This window comes from Mugil cephalus, chromosome 16, assembly GCF_022458985.1.
Source record: "Mugil cephalus isolate CIBA_MC_2020 chromosome 16, CIBA_Mcephalus_1.1, whole genome shotgun sequence".
NCBI classification, from domain to species: domain Eukaryota; kingdom Metazoa; phylum Chordata; class Actinopteri; order Mugiliformes; family Mugilidae; genus Mugil; species Mugil cephalus.
In genome coordinates, this window is record NC_061785.1 from 8,630,454 (window position 1) to 8,649,576 (window position 19,123).

The 19,123-nt window shown below is 43.6% G+C and overlaps 1 protein-coding gene across 4 annotated transcripts; it reads left to right on the top strand.

The window, feature by feature from the left end:
- The first annotated feature begins 650 nt into the window (after positions 1–650).
- On the top strand, positions 651–18,214 carry sec24c (SEC24 homolog C, COPII coat complex component). Of its 4 annotated transcripts, XM_047609142.1 has the most exons (25): positions 651–831; positions 3,061–3,239; positions 3,485–3,565; positions 4,112–4,238; positions 5,478–5,644; positions 5,749–6,495; positions 6,578–6,714; positions 7,679–7,747; positions 9,451–9,559; positions 9,644–9,771; positions 10,484–10,622; positions 10,718–10,833; positions 11,185–11,309; positions 11,439–11,630; positions 11,708–11,801; positions 12,047–12,163; positions 12,241–12,411; positions 12,526–12,622; positions 12,718–12,863; positions 13,416–13,554; positions 13,861–13,979; positions 14,319–14,498; positions 14,734–14,919; positions 15,532–15,621; positions 16,149–18,214. In XM_047609142.1, the coding sequence occupies exons 2-25, from the start codon at positions 3,080–3,082 to the stop codon at positions 16,287–16,289; spliced, it is 3,777 nt and encodes a 1,258-aa protein (XP_047465098.1). In that variant the 5' UTR covers positions 651–831; positions 3,061–3,079; the 3' UTR covers positions 16,290–18,214. The 4 variants fall into 4 exon arrangements, with proteins under 4 accessions (XP_047465098.1, XP_047465100.1, XP_047465099.1 ...); XM_047609144.1 differs by lacking the exon at positions 3,485–3,565; XM_047609143.1 differs by lacking the exon at positions 7,679–7,747 and having other exon boundaries at positions 652–831.
- Positions 18,215–19,123: the final 909 nt, after the last annotated feature.

Sequence of the window (19,123 nt, forward strand, 5' to 3'; positions counted from 1 at the left end):
CCCCCAAACTGATGGAGAGATTAAGTAAGGACCTATTATATGTGTTCTATATCAAACTCGGCCTAGTGCTGTTTATAAATATACGTTATTATTATCATCATTTTGCATCCAGTATTAAGCTAAAATATGTTCGATTCATTAATGTATGTTTAAAGAAATGTAGTCATTTGGTTCTATATTTATATATATATATTATATATATATATATATATATTTATATATATATAATAATTAATAAAAATATATATTATTTTGTTGTCTCTGTCCTATTTAATTTCTCTTTGGTCACTAATTTTCTCCTTCTGCTCTCTTCTTGACTTGTGCAGCTATAGCACTTGTTTTCCAATCAATAAAATACCATCTTATCTTATATTTTGTCATATATTTTCTATTTATTTATAAACTATGCCCAAATTATACATTTTTAACTGATTAATATCCTAGAAGGCAAATAACAAAAACACCTAAATGTCGTGACAGTTCATTCAGATTTAGATTGACGATGCATCCACGTTAATTATATTAGTATCGACATCGGTATCAGTGACACTGTCGCTCTGTTTGTTAGGTATCGGGTGGATACCTAAATGTAGCGGTGTCGCTCACCACTAGTGGCCAGTGTTGCGCTCTGGGAGGAAGTGGCTCCTCCGCCGTGTCCGGATGTGGACGTGGCACAGAGCTGCAGCAGTTCCGCTGAATGTTGAAGCTGAACGTCCGCTTCTGACAGCGAGAAGGATTAGTGAACAACAGCCCGGGACGACGTCGGCTCCTCAGTTTGTCCTCCGTCTCTCACCAGTAAAGGACTGCCTTAACATTTACACCACTGTGGAGGTAGGTTTTAACTGCTTCACGTTTGACATTCCTTCCCGGCTTGACGGGAGGGGAGGAGGGGGGGGGGTCGATGTTGGACTTCTGCTAAAGCCAATGCTAATGCTAACGGCGCTGGAGGTTGATTGCTAGGCTAGCGTTAGCGTAGCTCCGGGTTGTGTCGTTTTACTCTCAGCTGATTCAACCCCTGCTGCTGTCATGATTCACGTTGCCCGACTATTGATGTTAGCACGCCACAAATGTACACCTCACACACTACGGAAGTTAGTTAAATTGTGAAAATAATCCACCTCTTCCCCGACGTTTAACGTTAGCTACCCCGCACGTTAACCTGACAGTTGGGTTATATTTTGGTTGCTAACAGGCTAACAAGCTAACAGGCTAGCTGTAATGCGGCAGTGCTTTATTACGATTTAGTTGTTGTCACAGTCTACTACAACTAACTCGGCGTCTGTCCCTCTTTCCCTGGCATTGTGTTTCTTTCTTTTTTTTTTAATGTTCAAGTTTTTAATTGGAGGTTTTACTTGGTAACGTTACATGACAATCGCACATTGTTGCTTAATGTTAACAAGCTGGGTGTTTATACATAAATAAAAATAAATCAAAAGTGTCAATAATACTACAAAGAGTGGAAGTTTGTGGAAAGAAAAAAATAAGTAAATAAAATTCATTAATTTATTACCGTTTAGTAATTATTTTTGCAGCATGACCCCCTTTGGTCTCGGCCTGTTATGTTTCTGTTCCTCATTAGTGGAGCCAACCCCAGGAATGATAGCTAAATGACAATAAATGTTGTTATTTTGAACGTAATTCAGGGTCTCTGGTTTCAGTTTTGTATAGACAGGGTTTAATGACCCAGATGCTAAAGTATGCTAACTGAGCCGTGGGAGCAGATGTGGGTCTCTCCGTAGGCCCCACACACACACACACACACACATAACTGTGCGGCCCCAGCGATTGTGTTTCTCGTTGTGGCACCTGCACTGCTCAATTATTCAAAGGCCCCGCTCGTTTAGCCCGTGTTTGTCTGTCAGATGATACCCATCACTCTATCATATAGGGGTTAGGCCCGGCTCCAGAAAGCAACAGGGTAAACAACATGATATGGAAGAGGAATCATGCCCGTAAAGTTGTCCAGACTAGATTAGCATTTGGTCTGTAGTCACTGCTGGGAACTGTTAACTCTAGGCTATGTGAACAACGTGCTGGACCCGGGAGACAACAGTGATGCTGTGTACAAGAAGGGCCTGAGTAGACTCTACTTCCTTCTACGTCCATGGATGTGTGCAGCAAAGTGTGTGCTAGAGATCTTCTACCCGTCCATTGTTGCTGTGGTTTGTTGGAGTAGTACCTGCAAAAAAAGACATCAGTAGGATCAACAAATTGATCCAAAAGGCTGGACATGTGATATGGAGTCGGAGGTGTTTGTCTCAGCGAGGGACAGGAGGACACTGGACCAACCGGTCTCCGTTATGTACAATCCATCTCATCTACTAAACCGGACATTAGAGACCGATTCAGCTCAACTTTTCACAGTGAACGCTACAGAACTAATTTAGACTTCACTGCTCATCTTTGCGTAACAACTAATTTACTATGACCAAGAAATTTCCTTTGTGGATTATTAAAGACTGTCTAAATATTTACACCTGAGAAACAGTTACAAATAAGTGAAACTTCCCAAAGTTCCCAAAGTTGTTCTATATATATAAAAAAAAAAAAAAAGGGTAGTGGCTAATACAATCCAAGGGTGTGGCCAAGTCAAACATGGAAAGCCAATAAAGGTGTTGGAGAAACTGGAGAAACTCAACGAGCTCAGAGAGGTGCATTCATGTTATTCTTGTTTGTTATTTCAGCTGCAGGCAAACTCTGGTTAGTTTAGATTACTTGGATTTTTAGTTGTGAACAGAAAAAAAAGGCCTGACATTGGACTACACATTTTCCTAAACAAGAGAGTTGGCAGCAAACGTCCTTTCTTAGATCATTTGTTTGGGTTTTGTTGCTCATGTTGTCCCAGCGGCGTAAGCAGCGCCGTGTGGGAGGATCGTCCTTGCGCCTCGAAAGCATCCGCTCCTTCTTGCTCAGGTTGATCTATCACAACAGCTTTTTTTTTTATCATCGTTTGCATCCTTATCCCAGGGGATTTCACGCCGTTTAAACTCAGAGACAAGCTAAACAGGTTTGAATGTGGATGTTGAGCAACTGTTTGTGACTGTCACTTATTTCCTCCAGCTTTAGGGATGAACTGAGGATGAATGTAAACCAGCACACTCCAATGGCCTCTCCATATGGCCAGCCCCAGCCAGGCTACAGCCAGCCCGGCTACGCTCCCCTGGACGGGGGATACGGTGCCCCATACGCACCTTACAACGGCCCCGCTTCAGCTTATCAGCATGGGGCTCCACCGCAAGGTAAAGCTTCTGTACACGGTGTATACGGTCAGATATGATGCTCTTTAAGCATCCACAGGCTCCACAACCTTGAAGTGTCCTACCTGCTTCCTCCCATGTTGTTAATCACATACGTGTGAGAAACGCGTAGCACCTTGTGCACACTAATCTAATTCTAAACAGCCCTCTCATTCCTTCATTTGGCTTTACACATTTTTCTACATCTCCTTGTATTTGCCTTCTTTCCCTCTTTTCTTGTATTTCAGGTTATTCTCCTTTCACAAGTTTTCCCTCTAAGGCTGCAGCAGCCAACCCAGTCTCTGACCTGTCCTCTCCTCTTGACTTGGGTAACTGCCTCATCGCTGACTCTCGCTCATTTCACACTTCACACGGCCTGCAACCATCACACCCTTTCTGTCTCTTCGGGCGCTGCACTTGCTGCTGTGTCCTTTTCTTAATCTACAAAAGAGGATCTTTTAATATTTTTTTATATATATATTATGAGACTAGATAAGGAGGGAGCTGACTCTCAATTTGCTCCTCTGGTGTACAAACTACTGTATGAACGAAGAGAAATTTCCACATGAGAAATCAATAAAGAGATAAATCTATTCATTTTTTATTTAATGTCCATGAGGACTGTTACGTTGGACAGATTGGACTGAAGAAATATTGTCCATATGTACGTGGCCTATATTTTTAATCATGTCATCCTGCTTCATAATTAAATGTTGTAAAAAAAAACAAAAAGCAAAAAAAAAGTGCTCGGCCTATAGCTGTGTTTCGCATGCTCTACCGGTCTTATCGCATCAGAGAAAGTGACATATGACTTGATTCAGAATTTGCGGCAGTAAAACATTCTGTAGACGTAATAATTTGTTATTGCATTTCAGGTCCTGCCAGGGGTCCTCCCACATCTGGGCCTCCTCCGGTATCGGCACCTCAACAGTATAATCAGTACAGTCACAGTCAAGGCGATATGCAGAATGGACCGCCACCTATGACACAAGCTCCCCCCAGGTAAAGTTTATTCATTGTTTTTTTCTTGAGTGGGTTATTAAAGTCTGGAGACGTTAGTTTATATGCTGCTTGAAGCCCCTGACAGGACCCTTTTAAACACACCAGACAACTGTAACTGAAATCACTTGAAACCACAGAACTTGGTGCTCCTCCAAGAAAACTGACATGTGGTTAGTGAGGAGTGAAAGTGTTCTCCAAACCAGCCAAAGCCAATCATTCAGGAACTCTTTTGATGTGTAAAAAGACGTGTAACGTTTTCTTTATGTGCAGGTTTAGAATACTAGATTAGATCAGGTCCTGTAAGGAGCCCAGACGAGTTCATCACGCTAGGATATTATTATCCTGACTGGCATCGCTCCAGGAAACTCTCCTGTCAGACTGAAGACGTCCCCCGGGTGGTGTCAGTCCATGTGTTTACATGAATTTAAGCTGGTTACTGTAAATCAATGCACACATGAAATGCATTAAGTAATCACATTTCCTCCTTTCTGTCCTTGTTATGTTCAAAGCACCGCTACAGCGTTTTAATTGTATTAGTATTGAAAGATGCTGCCTCAGTCGGCCCTGATTTTCTTCATCAGCGTAGGAGCGTAGTTACACTTCAGCGACAGGCCCAGCACATCCTCAAGACGAAGCAAATGGGTCTGACATTTACAGATATTCAAATGTTCAACAGTTCTAGCTCATAGTCATAGACAGCTCTGCTAAGTCATAGTCCCCATTCATTCAGCTTGTCTTTTACTTTCTGTTTCGGTGGACACTAGTTCTCCACTAATCAGAGCAGACTGGTTGGATCAGAAGGAAATTACTCGGATTAAGAGCTGCATTGTAAACCGTTTGATATTTGGCTTGGTAGGAAATTATTAATGCATAATCGCCATGTAAACTTGTGATCATTTGTCTCTGGTTGTAATAAAGACATCATGCGTGTTTGCCCAACAAATTTAATGTGAAGGGTTTTTATGAGGGACAGAAATATGGAGGTAGAAAAACAATCCAGTAGTTCAAACAAAAAGAGATGAACGAAGCCTGAATTTTATTTCATCTTATCTGTTTTTTTTCTGTTTAAGCACTTAAACTGGTATTTCTGAACAGGATGATTTCAAACATGTTGAAAAAACAAATACTCCAAATCATGTCTCACAGAAAAGGCGAATAAAACCCTGGTTCACTTTTCTGGAGAAAGCGTAATAATTTGATAATATTGAAGCAAACTAAAAGATTTCTGTGTGTTTCCAGACCTGCTGCGTCTCAGCCATACAGTCAGGGAGCTGTGAACCTGTCGGGGCAGCACCCCTCCTATCCCCAACACTACGGGCCCCCACCCACAATGCAGCAGGTCACCAACCAGATGACGGGGATGCAGATCGCCTCCGGACCGCCGACCCCCGCCGGGCCAGGATATGGTGAGTTTAGTTGACTTGAATTGACTTGATTAACGTTGTGAAGCGAGAGTTTCTTACGGATGCAGTCTATCGTTTAACAACATCATCCATTTCTCTGTATTCAGCTCCACCTCACAGCTCCCAGCCTCCAGTCAGCACCGCTTACTCAGCTGCGCCCCCGCCTTCCTACACTCAAGCTCCTCCCCCCGTGTCCTCTGCTCCCACCCATGCGCCACCTCCCAGCGGGCCCGCAGCTTCCCAGCAATATTACGGAGGCCCGCCGCCTCCCTCTCAGCAGCCATTCAACTCTTCTCTCCCCCCTACCTCTCAGCAGCAGTTCACCTCCTCCGTACAGCCGCCTCCGCCTTCGCAGCAAACTTTACCTCCCTCCTCCTACTCGGGTCCGGTCCCCCCACCCGGCCAAGCCCCTGCTCCCCCAGCGTCGCAGCCGCAGCAGTCCTTCCCCCCGTCTCAGCCCCCTTTCTCCTCAGCGCCTCCACCCGTCAGTCAGCCCGCGTTCGCCACTGGTCCGTCTCCCCCCGCCCAGGGCTCATTCCCACCCCGAGCACCCCTTCCCTCCTCCCAGTCCGGGTCTTTTCCTCCCCCCGGTCCTCCTCCAACCTCGGTCACCTCTTGCCAGTACCCAGGCCCGATGCCACCCCAACAGCAGCCGCCTCAATCCCAGCCATCCCCCTACCACTCAGGACCCCCTCCCCCCAGAGCTCAGATGCCTCCCACTTCCATGCCTCAGAGCAACCACATGCCTCCAGGACCACAGGGCCCACCAGGTCCTCCCGGGCCCCTGCAGCAGCAGCAGCAGCAGCCTCCATCACAGCCTGGCATGCAGGCGGGATACCCCCCTCAGCAGAATGGTGAGCAGGCGGTCATTAAGTGGCAGCTAATGAGATTACCGTGTGTTTTCTCCGTGGCTCAGCTGTTACGTGTGCCCTCCAGGTGCGTTCGGGCAGGTGAGGGGCCCTCAGCCCGGCTATGCAGGCCCTTATCCCGGGCAGCCAAACTACGGAGCGCCTGCACCAGCACCTGCTCCCGCGCCACAGAAAAGACTTGACCCAGATGCCATTCCCAGCCCGGTGAGCAAACATCAATGCAAATACCGTTTCGGTTGACGTTTCTGATTTTACTGAGCTGTGTTACGCTGAGAGGCAGTGCCAACGTTACGCCCTCTCATAGACTCTATCCACACAAAGGAAACCATTGTGTCGCTGAATTTACACACTTTCAACGTAAATTCAACCTTCACAAACTTTGTAAAGGTAGAATGTAGCCATCATACTGGACTGAATTAGATTTGTTATTCCTCATTTGCCACTTGGTCCCGGGCAGTAATTCTATTTAGGGATTTGTTCAGTGGGTTAATCTATTAATTATTTTCCGAGTAGCTGATTTATCTTTTATTTAGTTAACCACTAAATAACAAACAGAACTTCCCCTATGAACATTTTATTGAAATATTGTCTCATCAGCGTAGTCACAAATTAACAAGCAGGTGCTCCGATTTAATTAGGAAGCCTGTTTACAATATTCTCTCATTAATTAGCGAAGATGTTGCTAAGCATAGTTTAACGTCATTGACTTGTGGCGATTGTAATCAGAAATTAAGCTGTTATTTATCTGTGAAAGGTTGCTTAGAGTGTAATGTTAATGGAAGTCTGTAACCGTACTGGGAAGTAGCACCTTCAGTACGTAGAAGATTCACTGCTGGGTATCAAAGTATATATTGATCTTTGATGTTGCTGTGAGTTTATTACTATCTCCGTGTTTAATATTATCAGCTTGTCTGCAGCCGTCTGTATCATTCTTTTACATGTGGTGATGCTTGGCATGGGTTCTCAGGCAGGAAGTAGCTACAGTACTAACTAATCTACAAACTACTGCTGATCAGTTTCTGTCTGAATAACAACAATGCTGCCTGCGACTCGGTGAAGTCTTGCTGAGGTTTCTCTTCTCACACTCCTGTTTATCTTTCACTCTTTCTATTCATTTTTTTTTTGTCCTGTTTTGCACAATTTGCCGGACAAACTTTTGAATGTAAAGCAAGCGTCTGACATGCCGGCTGTGCAGAAATCAAGACATAGAATAGATCCAGACGCTATCCCCAGCCCAGTAAGTTTCCTGTGTGCCTGTCTCTTGCTCTGCTTCACCCTGTCCTTGCCGCCCGATTGCACTAACTCTCCTGTACTTTTCGTCTAACCCCTGAAAGTCGGCCATAGTCACAGTGTAAAAAGATGGGCTCCTGTTGGGGAAAAAAGAACAATTATGTATGCTAATTATGTTTTAATACATAAATAATGTTGCTCAAAACCTTAGATGAGACGGTTGTTATTACTCACCACTCTTTTATCGCTATCATGAATGGAATCATGGTCAATATAACTTGCTTTTTAGACGAGAGGGTTAAAATGTGAGTCCATTACATATAAAAGTATTCCATGTGAAATAAGTGGTTGTATTGGTCCACTTCCAGCCAATTAGTGTTAGTAGTCTCGTAATTATTGAAATGGAGATCATCTGAGTGCAGTGAATGTGTCTCAAGTGGTTGTAGTATAAAGACAGCTATGTATTGAAAATCCAGCCTCTGGTTAATCAGTGTCCCTGGCTGCAATTACTGCGAGACGAGAAAAGAAAAGAGCACTCCAAGAAACTCAGAGAACAGATTACTGAAGAGTGTAAGTCAAGGGATGTGGAAAGAATTCCAAGAGTTCAGTTAAATCCATCATTAAGAAATAGAAAGGAACATGTGTAAATCTACCCAGAGGAGGACTTCCTTACAAACTGAATGACCCTGTAAGACGCAGACTGATGATGGAGGCCACCTAGAGACCTGTGAACCAATCTGCAAGAGTTAAAAGCTGCAGCAGCTCAGATGGGAGAAACTCTGTATACAACAACTGCTGCACAGGTTCATGTGTGAAAAAACTGCAGAGTCAGACGGAAGAGGGTGCTTTGGTCTGATGAGGTATCAGCGTAGACGCTATGTTTGGCAGAAACCAAACACTGAACATAACCACAGCGCACCATCCCCACTGTGAAGCATAGTGGCGGTAGCATCATGCTGTGCAGCAGACGCTTCATGGCAGCAGGTCGTCAAATGAAACTGTAGAAAAACTGTCAGACTGTTTCTTACTTAGGGCCTGTTACTATCTGGAAACTCCTTGTTTGCTGTCAACCGGTTGTGTTGTATCAGTCGTCTCATCTAACTCGCAACAACAAGTCAAATTTCCCAACATCTCAAACTATTCTTTGAAGAATTATTTATACGGCTTAGAAACTCTCTTTAAACTTTGGAGATAAATAACTGTGGCCTGTGTCAGAGGACATGTTGGGGACAATGTGCCTGATCTCATGACTCTCAGGATTTTGAGGCAGCCCATCTTATTTTTGTCATCTGGAAGTTTAGGCAGCAACTCCTCCCCAATCCTTTTTCATGCTCTGCATGGTGACCTGCGACTGCCCCACAGTTCCTTGCACTAAAGGCATGCCTTCATAAACCCTGTCCTATTTCATCTTCCAGATGTGTCCGCTTGCCATACTTGTGAATCTACAAAACGACCTCAGCATGAATCTGTGCCATGTGTCTCCTTCACTTTTTTTTTTTTTTTTGTTCTTTCCCACAGACGTTGACGGGGTTTAGGTGTGTGATTTGTAGTTGCAGATGTGTGGGAGTTGTGTGAAAGTCTTCTCCTGCATGGGTGTCAAATGTTCCTATGTGTAGAGTTGATGAGGCTCGGGGACAGTGTGCCACGTGTGTGTGTGTGTGTGTTAATGCGGTGAACGTGTTAATAATTGTGTGACATTTTTGTCTTCAGATCCAGGTGATAGAGGACGACAGAGCTAAGAGCACCGAGCCCTTCACCACAGGGGTCAGGGGTCAGGCCCCACCGCTGGTCACCACCGACTTCCAGGTCAAAGACCAAGGTCAGTTGTGATTAAAAAAATTTGTGACCTTTTATAAATTGGATTGTGTAGCAATATTAATGGACGAATTTTGTCTGTTTTCAGGGAATGCCAGCCCCAGGTTTATCCGCTGTACGGCCTACAACATGCCTTGCACAGCCGATATGGCCAAGCAGTCTCAGGTGCCGCTGGCTGCCGTCATCAAGCCCCTCGCCACGCTGCCGCCAGACGAGGTGAGCAACGCCCACTCCTGTTTACAATTTCTTTTTTTTTTTTTGTTTTATTAGTAGACACGTTGCCCTTCAAAAGAGCTCCGTATACATGTCACTGTTATTGTTTTTGAGGCTGCTTTGCCTGCTTAAAGCGCTGTACATTGTAGTTTGAGTTTGAGCCACCGTCCGACCTCCTCTGCACCCGCTCCGTCATCATCTGGACGCTCCACAGCGCGGCCGTGCAGCAGTTTTGACTTGGAGCCAGATTTGATAAAAGATTAGTTTTCGGCGAAATGCCTGATGTGCAGATATTGTCACATGATGCATGTAATGTTCAGTGGGATAATCCGTCTGAAACCCACTGAGGTGGGAGTGGCCACGTGACCTTGTTTCGTGCTCTCGTCATTTTCAACCGGTATCCGTTCGGACTGGATTAGTTTGACGATATGCAGATTTCTGCGTTTGTTTAAAATAACCAAAAAAGCTGCTGTGGTTTGCAGCACTATTGTTCTGTACTTGTATTGTACTGATATGTTTCTTATTTTGACAACCGGGTTTTAGTCACAGAAGTGTTTAATCCATTTTAAGCACCGCAAACCACGTCGTCTGAAATGATCATACCATTGAATTACCTTCTGGCCGACACTATTCTAGCATAAGATGATCATTATGACAGCCATGCAGTGTGTACGTGTCAGTGTAATAGTTGTGTCTTTACCCTCTCACGTGTTAGACCCCTCCATACCTGGTGGACCACGGCGAGAGCGGCCCGATCCGCTGTAATCGTTGCAAGGCCTACATGTGTCCGTACATGCAGTTCATAGAGGGAGGCCGCCGCTTCCAGTGTGGGTTCTGCAGCTGTGTCACAGAGGGTGAGTTTGTGTCCGGGTCACATTCATGAAGAGTCGAGTGTTTTTCTTAGTCAAAACGCGTGGTCCTGATTCTCTTTCTTTTCTACCCCGCATAGTGCCTCCACATTACTTCCAGCATCTGGACCACACCGGTAAGAGGGTGGACTGCTATGACAGGCCGGAGCTTTCACTGGGCAGCTACGAGTTCCTGGCCACTGTCGACTATTGTAAGGTAAGATCTGGGATCGAAACCTTTTTTTTTTTTTTAAAAAAACGGCTGTCATTTGATGCTTTTACTTGGACACTAGTTTTCCACTGATAATCACAGTAGCTCAGCTGACATTGATATGCTGACTTTATTTCTTGTGACTTAAAGTATATTTTTTTTTCAGCCTTGTTTGCTACAACATTGACCAAAGTTAAACTAATATTTTGAAGGAAATGAAAAGTAAACGCTTGTAGTCTTTTGTTATTGTTGCACTAAGCTGGCATTGAAATAGAAACCACATTGAACTAACCAGAAACATCTTCCAGAGCTTTTTTGTGTGACTAATGTCTTCTTGTTACTGTTTTTTTTTAACAGAATAACAAGCTTCCTCAGCCTCCAGCCTTCATCTTCCTTATCGACGTGTCCTACAACGCTGTGAAGAGCGGTATGGTCAACATCGTCTGCCAGGAACTCAAGACCCTGCTGGACTACCTGCCCAGGTATGTAAACACACAATGATGAATGTTTGGTGAGAATCAGGAAGAAGAATGAAGAAAAAAAAGCAGTGGCGAAATGAAATATGGAATAAATATTCACCAATGTTTCCCCTCCTCCTTCTCTGCTCTCAGGGAGAATCCAGAGATGGACTCGGTGGTGCGGGTGGGCTTTGTCACCTACAACAAGGTTTTACACTTCTACAACGTGAAGTCGAGCCTGGCTCAGCCCCAGATGTTGGTGGTGTCGGACGTGTCGGACATGTTCGTGCCCCTGCTCGACGGCTTCCTCGTCAACGTAAACGAAAGCCGGCTAGTTATCGAGAGGTGGGCGGACGGCTCCACGTGAACGAATGCAGAGAAAACTGACCCCGTGTAATGACACTCTCCTTGTGGTTTTCCAGTTTGCTGGACCAGATCCCGGAGATGTTTGCAGACACCAGGGAGACTGAGACGGTCTTTGGACCCGTCATCCAGGCAGGGCTGGAGGCACTCAAGGTAACCACGTGTTTTTGTTTATTTTCGGATTTGGAAAGTCTGTTAGAAGCTTGATTTTTGTCATTTACTTTCATTTTTGAAAGTACAAATACAGTTAAGAAAAGTAAAGCCTTTTATCAAAGCCTTTATTTAGGATCGGCCCGTACTCTGTGTTCAATAACTGGAACTTGTTACCACTTAACATCCATCTATTTTTCCATCTGTTATTGCTACTTTCCGTTGACTTCCACTGCTTCATTTTCCAGGCTGCCGACTGTGCAGGGAAGCTGTTTGTGTTTCACACCTCTCTGCCCATCGCAGAGGCTCCTGGAAAACTAAAGAACAGAGAAGACAAGAAGCTGATAGGGACGGACAAGGAGAAGGTAAACACGCATCTAGACGTCGGTTTAATATTTCGAGTTGTTATTCCGCTCTCACTCCTCGTCCTTTCCTCCTCCAGTCTCTGTTTCAGCCACAGGTGGGCTTCTACAACACCCTGGCTAAGGATTGCGTAGCGCAGGGCTGTTGTGTGGATCTCTTCCTCTTCCCCAACCAGTACGTGGACGTCGCCACGTTAGGGGTCGTTCCCGTCTCCACTGGAGGTTCAGTCTACAAATACACCTACTTCCAGGTGAGCAAATATCACCAACCCTTCACTCTCAATCTGTGCCACGGATTTTTAGTTTAAAGATGTTCTGTATCCAGCTCTGACCTTTAACATTGTGGTGTGTTTTCTTCATCCCAGGCTCAGTCAGATCAGGAGCGATTCCTCAACGACCTGAGACGAGACGTCCAGAAACCAGTAGGGTTCGATGCTGTGATGAGGGTGCGAACCAGCACAGGTGAGACTCCAAAAACAACAACAACAACAACAACAAAAAAAAAAGACACTCTCACAAACGCAGCCTAATGAGTTCTCGCTTCCCCCGTCCCTCAGGTATCCGAGCAACCGACTTCTTCGGCTCTTTCTTCATGAGCAACACTACAGACGTGGAGCTGGCAGGCCTGGACTGTGACAAGGCAATCACTGTTGAGTTCAAACACGATGACAAACTCAGCGAGGAGACGGGGGCGCTCATGCAGGTGAGCATGTTTGTGTTAATGAAATCCTTTGAACGAGAACGTTGTAAGAACGCGAGACATTTTATTTGTAGTTTTTGAAATCCACAGTCCTTACAAAGAGGTGGACGTCAAGAGGGATGTGTGGGATGCTAAGGTGCCATCAATCAAGTAGGATAGAGATAACTGCAATAGTAAAACGTGACCACTGTCAGTACGAACAGCGCCAATCAGCCATAACATTAAAACCACTTATTTACAGGAGAATTGAATAACATTAGCCATCTTGTGACAGTTCAGTGTTCTGCTGGGAAACTTTTGGACCTGGCATTAATGTGGACGTTACTTAGACATGTAGCACCCACCTAGACCAGACCAGGCACCCCCACCCCATAGCAACCCATAGCAACACTCCTTGATGGCAACACGATGCAGTCTGACACACACAAAAATGATATAAATGATATTTATGAACAGCTGGCCTCCAAATTCACTGGATCCCAAACTGATCAAGTATGTATGGGATGGTCGTAATGTTATGCCTGATCGGTGTGTGTCCCCTTTGTTTTCCTGCAGTGTGCTGTGCTCTACACCAGCTGCAGCGGCCAAAGGCGTCTCCGCGTCCACAACATGGCGGTGAACTGCTGCTCTCAGCTGGCTGACCTCTACCGCAACTGTGAGACGGACACAATCATCAACTTCTTCTCCAAATACGGTGAGTTTGTGGCAGGTTCTCACGGCAAATCAGAGTCAAGACGAGGGGTATGTATGAGCCTGCGCTCTCAACAAAGTGTGGGAGAGTTGAATGAGCAGCATTGTCTAAGAATAGCTGCTCCCGTGGAGCTGCTAATTAATCGTCCTTGATATCCTGCTGCCGTCAACGTGTGCAGCTGAGACGTGTAAGATGTTAAATGGTTTGTCAGGAACTAGTTTGAATCAGATTTCTTTCAGACATCCGTGTAATAGACGTTGTTTTTTTTAAAAAAAAAATTAGCCAGTTATTTACATTTGTGTCTTACAGCTTTCCGTGGCATCCTGAACAATCCCACTAAGGCGGTGAGAGATACTCTGGTCAACCAGTGTGCTCAGATTCTGGCCTGCTACCGGAAGAACTGTGCGAGTCCCTCGTCTGCTGGACAGGTACTGAGAGTATCATCATACACAACACACTCCCTGGAGGTATCACGTGTAGTTCACACAGTCTCTGTGTTCAGTAGCACATACGGCAACACATCGCATTAAGAACTTTTGTTTCTGGGTAGCGCTGCTTTTCATTTTTGACAGTTCTCAGTTAAGGAGAGCTACATCCAAGGGACATAAAGTGACGCATTTTATGTCACTTGGATCTCGTTTTAGTGAAGAATAATCAGCCTTCGACACAGTTAAAGCATCTCTAGTAACTGTTGAAGGTGGAAACATGCGGTTGTAAGTTTTGATGATCGTATGTGTAAGATCCAACCATCTGTGTGTGTTTTCCAGCTGATTCTCCCAGAGTGCATGAAGCTGCTCCCGGTTTACCTGAACTGTGTTCTGAAGAGTGACGTGCTGCTGCCCGGTGCCGACGTCTCGCTGGATGACCGGGCTTACCTGAGACAGCTGATCAGCTGCATGGACGTTGCAGAGACCCACGTCTTCTTCTACCCACGCCTGTTGCCACTGGTGAGAGCAAAGATCTTCTGGAGGCTTTGGTCACAGCAACGTCTTAGAACCTCAGATTTGGTTGATGTATCGTGCTTTTTTACTAATATATTATCTGGCCAGCCTCAGTGTCTCTAATCCAGTGTCCAGTAATATATTTCTGTTCATCTCTGCCATTAGAGAAATATTTAAGTTTCGTCAGTAGGTGGCAGCTCCAGCACGTTCATCTAATGTTGCTTCATCTTCATCTTTCCAGATCAAGTTGGAAAGCGGCTCGCTGCCGGTGGCAGTGAGAGACTCGGAGGAGAGGTTGTCGAAAGGTGGAGTTTACCTCCTGGAGACGGGGCTCCACCTCTTCCTGTGGGTGGGAGCCAGCGTTCAGCAGGAGCTGCTGCTCAACATCTTCGGGACGCAGAGCTTCAGCCAGATCGACTCAACCCTGGTGAGAGGAGACGACGAGATGTTGGTTGAGCTTAACTGATGCACCGCTGCTGGTTTCAGTCCAGGCCGTCAAAATCACACAACTCCTGATACATCAACATCTTTACCTTGACCTAAGAATCTTTTGGCTTTAAAATTATTTTTTTTCCCATTCTTGATTTGAACAACAAGATATCAATTCATAAATTCCGTGCCGTTTTCTGTATAATCTTCTTAGAAATCAGACTGATTTTGTCAGACAAATCTCGAGAGACCACACAAAGGGATTAAATCCACGTGTGAGGGAGATCAAATGTGGAAGAAGCAGAAACTCTGAGAGCACTGTCAGGCCCGAAAGCTGACTGGATTTTAAATGTATGATGACAGAGAAACATGTGAAAGACGTTCCAATCTGACAAGTTATGTTAGAAATACCTCAAATCTCTGGAACCAACAACAACACTAGATATGATATTTAGTAATTTTGTGGAAACTGAAGAAAAGCTGGAGGACGGATACTCGGCCTTAGTCAACATCGACTCTTAGTATTTTTCTGTGCGATATTGCAAACATTTCTTGTGTTCGAAGTTTTGTAGTCAAATTTGTTTCTGAACGTCTTTGCTCTGTGTTTCAGACAAGTCTACCAGTTCTGGACAACCCCTTCTCTCAGAGACTCAGAGAAATCATCGACTCCTTCAGGGCTCAGAGATCGCGATACATGAAGGCAAGCTCGCTGTCCTCCTTAGTTACACTGTGATGTCTTTGAATGCCACTTTTTATTATTTTACACTCCCGTGTGGTTGCAGTTTCACTTGCTAATAACTGGTATTTAGTATCTTTTCGTATTCTGTTAATCAGGTTTAATATAAATCAGGAAGTTTGAAAGTTTCAATAAAATTGTCACAACCTTGGGAAATAAATGATAAATAAATGTTAATATTTATCTGACCTAGTGACCTGGTGATTGAATATTTAACATAGGAACAGAAAATCTGCAACTAATTTGATAGTTTGTGATCAATAATTGTGCCAAATGCTCATATTTCTCAGGTTTCGGCTTCCAAAAAATCTAGATAAATTTGAAAATTAAATATTTGACTATATTTCTCTTTCTTGTTATAAACCTTTTTGTTGTTTTTTTTAAAATAACCATTAGTTGCAGCTCTGTTAGAGAGACTTGTCTAACGTACCAAGGTTTGGTTCCTCCTCCGTCCTCCCAGTTCCTCAGCTCCTCTCTCCTCTTGTTTGCAGCTGATGGTGGTGAAGCAGGAAGACCGAGCCGAGCTCATTTTCAAGCACTTCTTGGTCGAGGACAAGAGCGCCAGCGGGGGAGCGTCGTACGTGGACTTCTTGTGTCACATGCACAAGGAGATCCGCCAGCTTCTCAGCTAGGCTGCCCCACCCTCTCTCAAAAGGTTCCCACCATCTGTATGAACCCCCCCCTACCCCACTACCACAGCCACTCCTGGTCACCTGTCACTCTTCCATGTGAAAGAAAGCGCTTTATCTTTTTTTTTTTTTTTTTTTTTTTTTTTTTTTTTTTTTTTAACCTAATAAACTAAAGCTCTCCTTGCTGTCTGTCGGATGAGCTCCAGAGAACAGCTGGCAGATCATGTCATGTGTGTGATAGTGCCTGTATGCGTGTGAGAGAGAGACAGAGAGAGGATGTGATGTTAATAAAGCTTTACTCTGCCTCAAATCTACTGCTCCAACACAGCAGGAGCTAAATAACTGACATGGGAGAGTAATGTACATACACAAGTGAACAATAATGTATGCAACAGGCTGAGAGAGTGACGGAGACGACTGGTGTTGACTGTAGTCGGTGTACTGTCTGTATCACTAGCACTGAAAGGCTGTTTTGGGTGTGTTTACGACGCTCGGATAGCAAACACTTTTTATATGATTGAATCCCAATAGAGTGAAGGACATCTGCATACAAAGACGTAAAATGGAATTGAATAAATGCTGTTATTTCTGTCTCTTATCCTCTTAAATCATGGCCTTAGTACACCCTCCCCGTGCTGCTCCAATCATCCATAATGTCTGTGCGTTTGTTCCAGATGTGAGAGGATTAGCTGCCCATTTTTTTTTTTTTTCCTCTCCTGCTGTGTCTCCCAAGTGCGTGCATTGGAGTTTATGCTCTAGACTAACAACTGAAAGTGGAGTGTGAGGAGTTCTAGGCTACAAAAAGAAAACAAAACTCTCTTGATAACTCTCTTGATACGGTAATCGGTATAATCCATCTTCAGTTAAGTTTATTTGGCGCAAACATCTGGCTCTGCTGTTTGGACTCTGACAAACCAGATCTGCATTTCCATATTGCCGTCATGCTTCCGTTTTGAGAGGAAGCTCTCGTTGGTTTTCGAGTCTATGCAGCACCGACAATTGAGACAAAAGAAAAGGAAATCAATGAGGCATGCGAACTCTGTCATTTCACAACGATGGAAACCCTCCACCTGACTAGTTTCTGTGGATGATTGTGTCCGTTGATGACGTGTAGTGCTGCACACTTTATATTAATCAAGTGTTAATGTCCAAAATTGTATAAAAAAAAAAAGAAGTTTCCAGCAGACAGAAATGAGCACAGGATGACAGCAGATAGTTTGCAAAAATTTTGTCTCCGCACTGACAAACGTTTCAGTGTGTAAATAAAATATATAATCTGTACAGAATTAATAGAAAAATAACAATTTTAAAGACCTGCCTGAACAGCTGTGGTTTGTTTCTCTGTCACAAAAATAGCCTAAATATAAAATCAATGGCTTTTACTGAAAGACGGGCTTTTTTTTTTTTCTTTTTCTTTTTTTTTTTTTTTTGATATGTTTGTGTGAGCGTGAGGTGTGTGAATGTGGGGTCGGTCCTGGTGAATTTCTCATGAGGAACAGAGGGATCAGCCAACACACACACACTTACCCATGAGATTTAATTCATTTACTGCTTTCTGTTCCTTTTTTAACAACGTGACTCTGTGTTCGGTGTGTGTGTGCAGCCCTCTGTTCCATCTTTATGTTCACTGACCTTGATTGGCCCACCGTCTTGACTGTAATCTTAAATTCTGTTCCTCCTTTTCTTTTATTCTTTTTTTTTCATTGCCTCTTGGGACTGCTAATAAAATGATTGTTTAAAGTGAAACTTGCCACTCGAGAAAATTCTGTTAAGTAAAAAAAATAATAATAATCAAAATGCACCTGGTCATGTCTACAGAACCATTTCTCATTACAAAGCGTTTTTCACTTCCTCTTCTTAGGCTTATAGTCTTGATTGTGGAGGACGTACTGAGATGTTTTCTGTAAATAAAAATAACAATACCACTACATAAGAACACACTATTCTAATTTCCCCATATCGTTTATCAGCAAATTATGCCCAGACTATAAAAATAGTCATTGCAGACCAAACATGGGCTCTTCTGGTGTAAGAGTAACATGTTAGCATTGTTGAAATATTGTTTCTGACTCTAGTAAAGCTTATTTCGCACAACGATTTGAATTATATAGCATTAATCATACCACACTAGGGTTTTAAAGTAGCAGTAGAAAGCCAATATTATAACTGTGTTTCAGTAGAACAAAAACAAAATGAATCAAGTACATGAGGAAAAAAAGAAAAAATGATGTAGGGTTGAATTTAAATGGTTATTATTTTCATCATTATTTGGGGGGCTAGGACTGACCCTAAATAGTGGTTGATGATTTTTATCTGTTATGCTATACTTTGCAGAAGGACAGTTTATTTTGCACTGTTTTTTGTTTGTTTTTTCTGCACATAACAGGGAAAGCACAAAATATCACTGTAGCTGTATTCTAGTTGCACTTTGGACTTAAAAAACTTATTTGCAATTAAAGAAATAAATATTCCACCAGGCCTATCTCGGCCATACAAACGTGTCAAAGACCTTTGTATCATAATGTAATGAGTGTGATAAGTCCTGCCACCCAGTCCTTATCTCGGCCGTATTTAAATACGGTAAATGAAGTGTAATAATCTATATCCTTGCATGTGTGGAGGGCTGCAGACTAGCTATAACCTGGGCTAAATGCTAACTAGTTAACTAGTTTGCAGCATAGTAAATTTAAGTTAAGTTAAATTAAATTAAGTCTTTACTTATAGTATCGTAATCGTGTATATATTGGTTTTATAATGTGTATGACTAAAATACTGTTGAGTCCTCTTATTTTAAGTTTCCAACATGAGGCTACCAAGTTGTTAGCTTGCTAACTTTT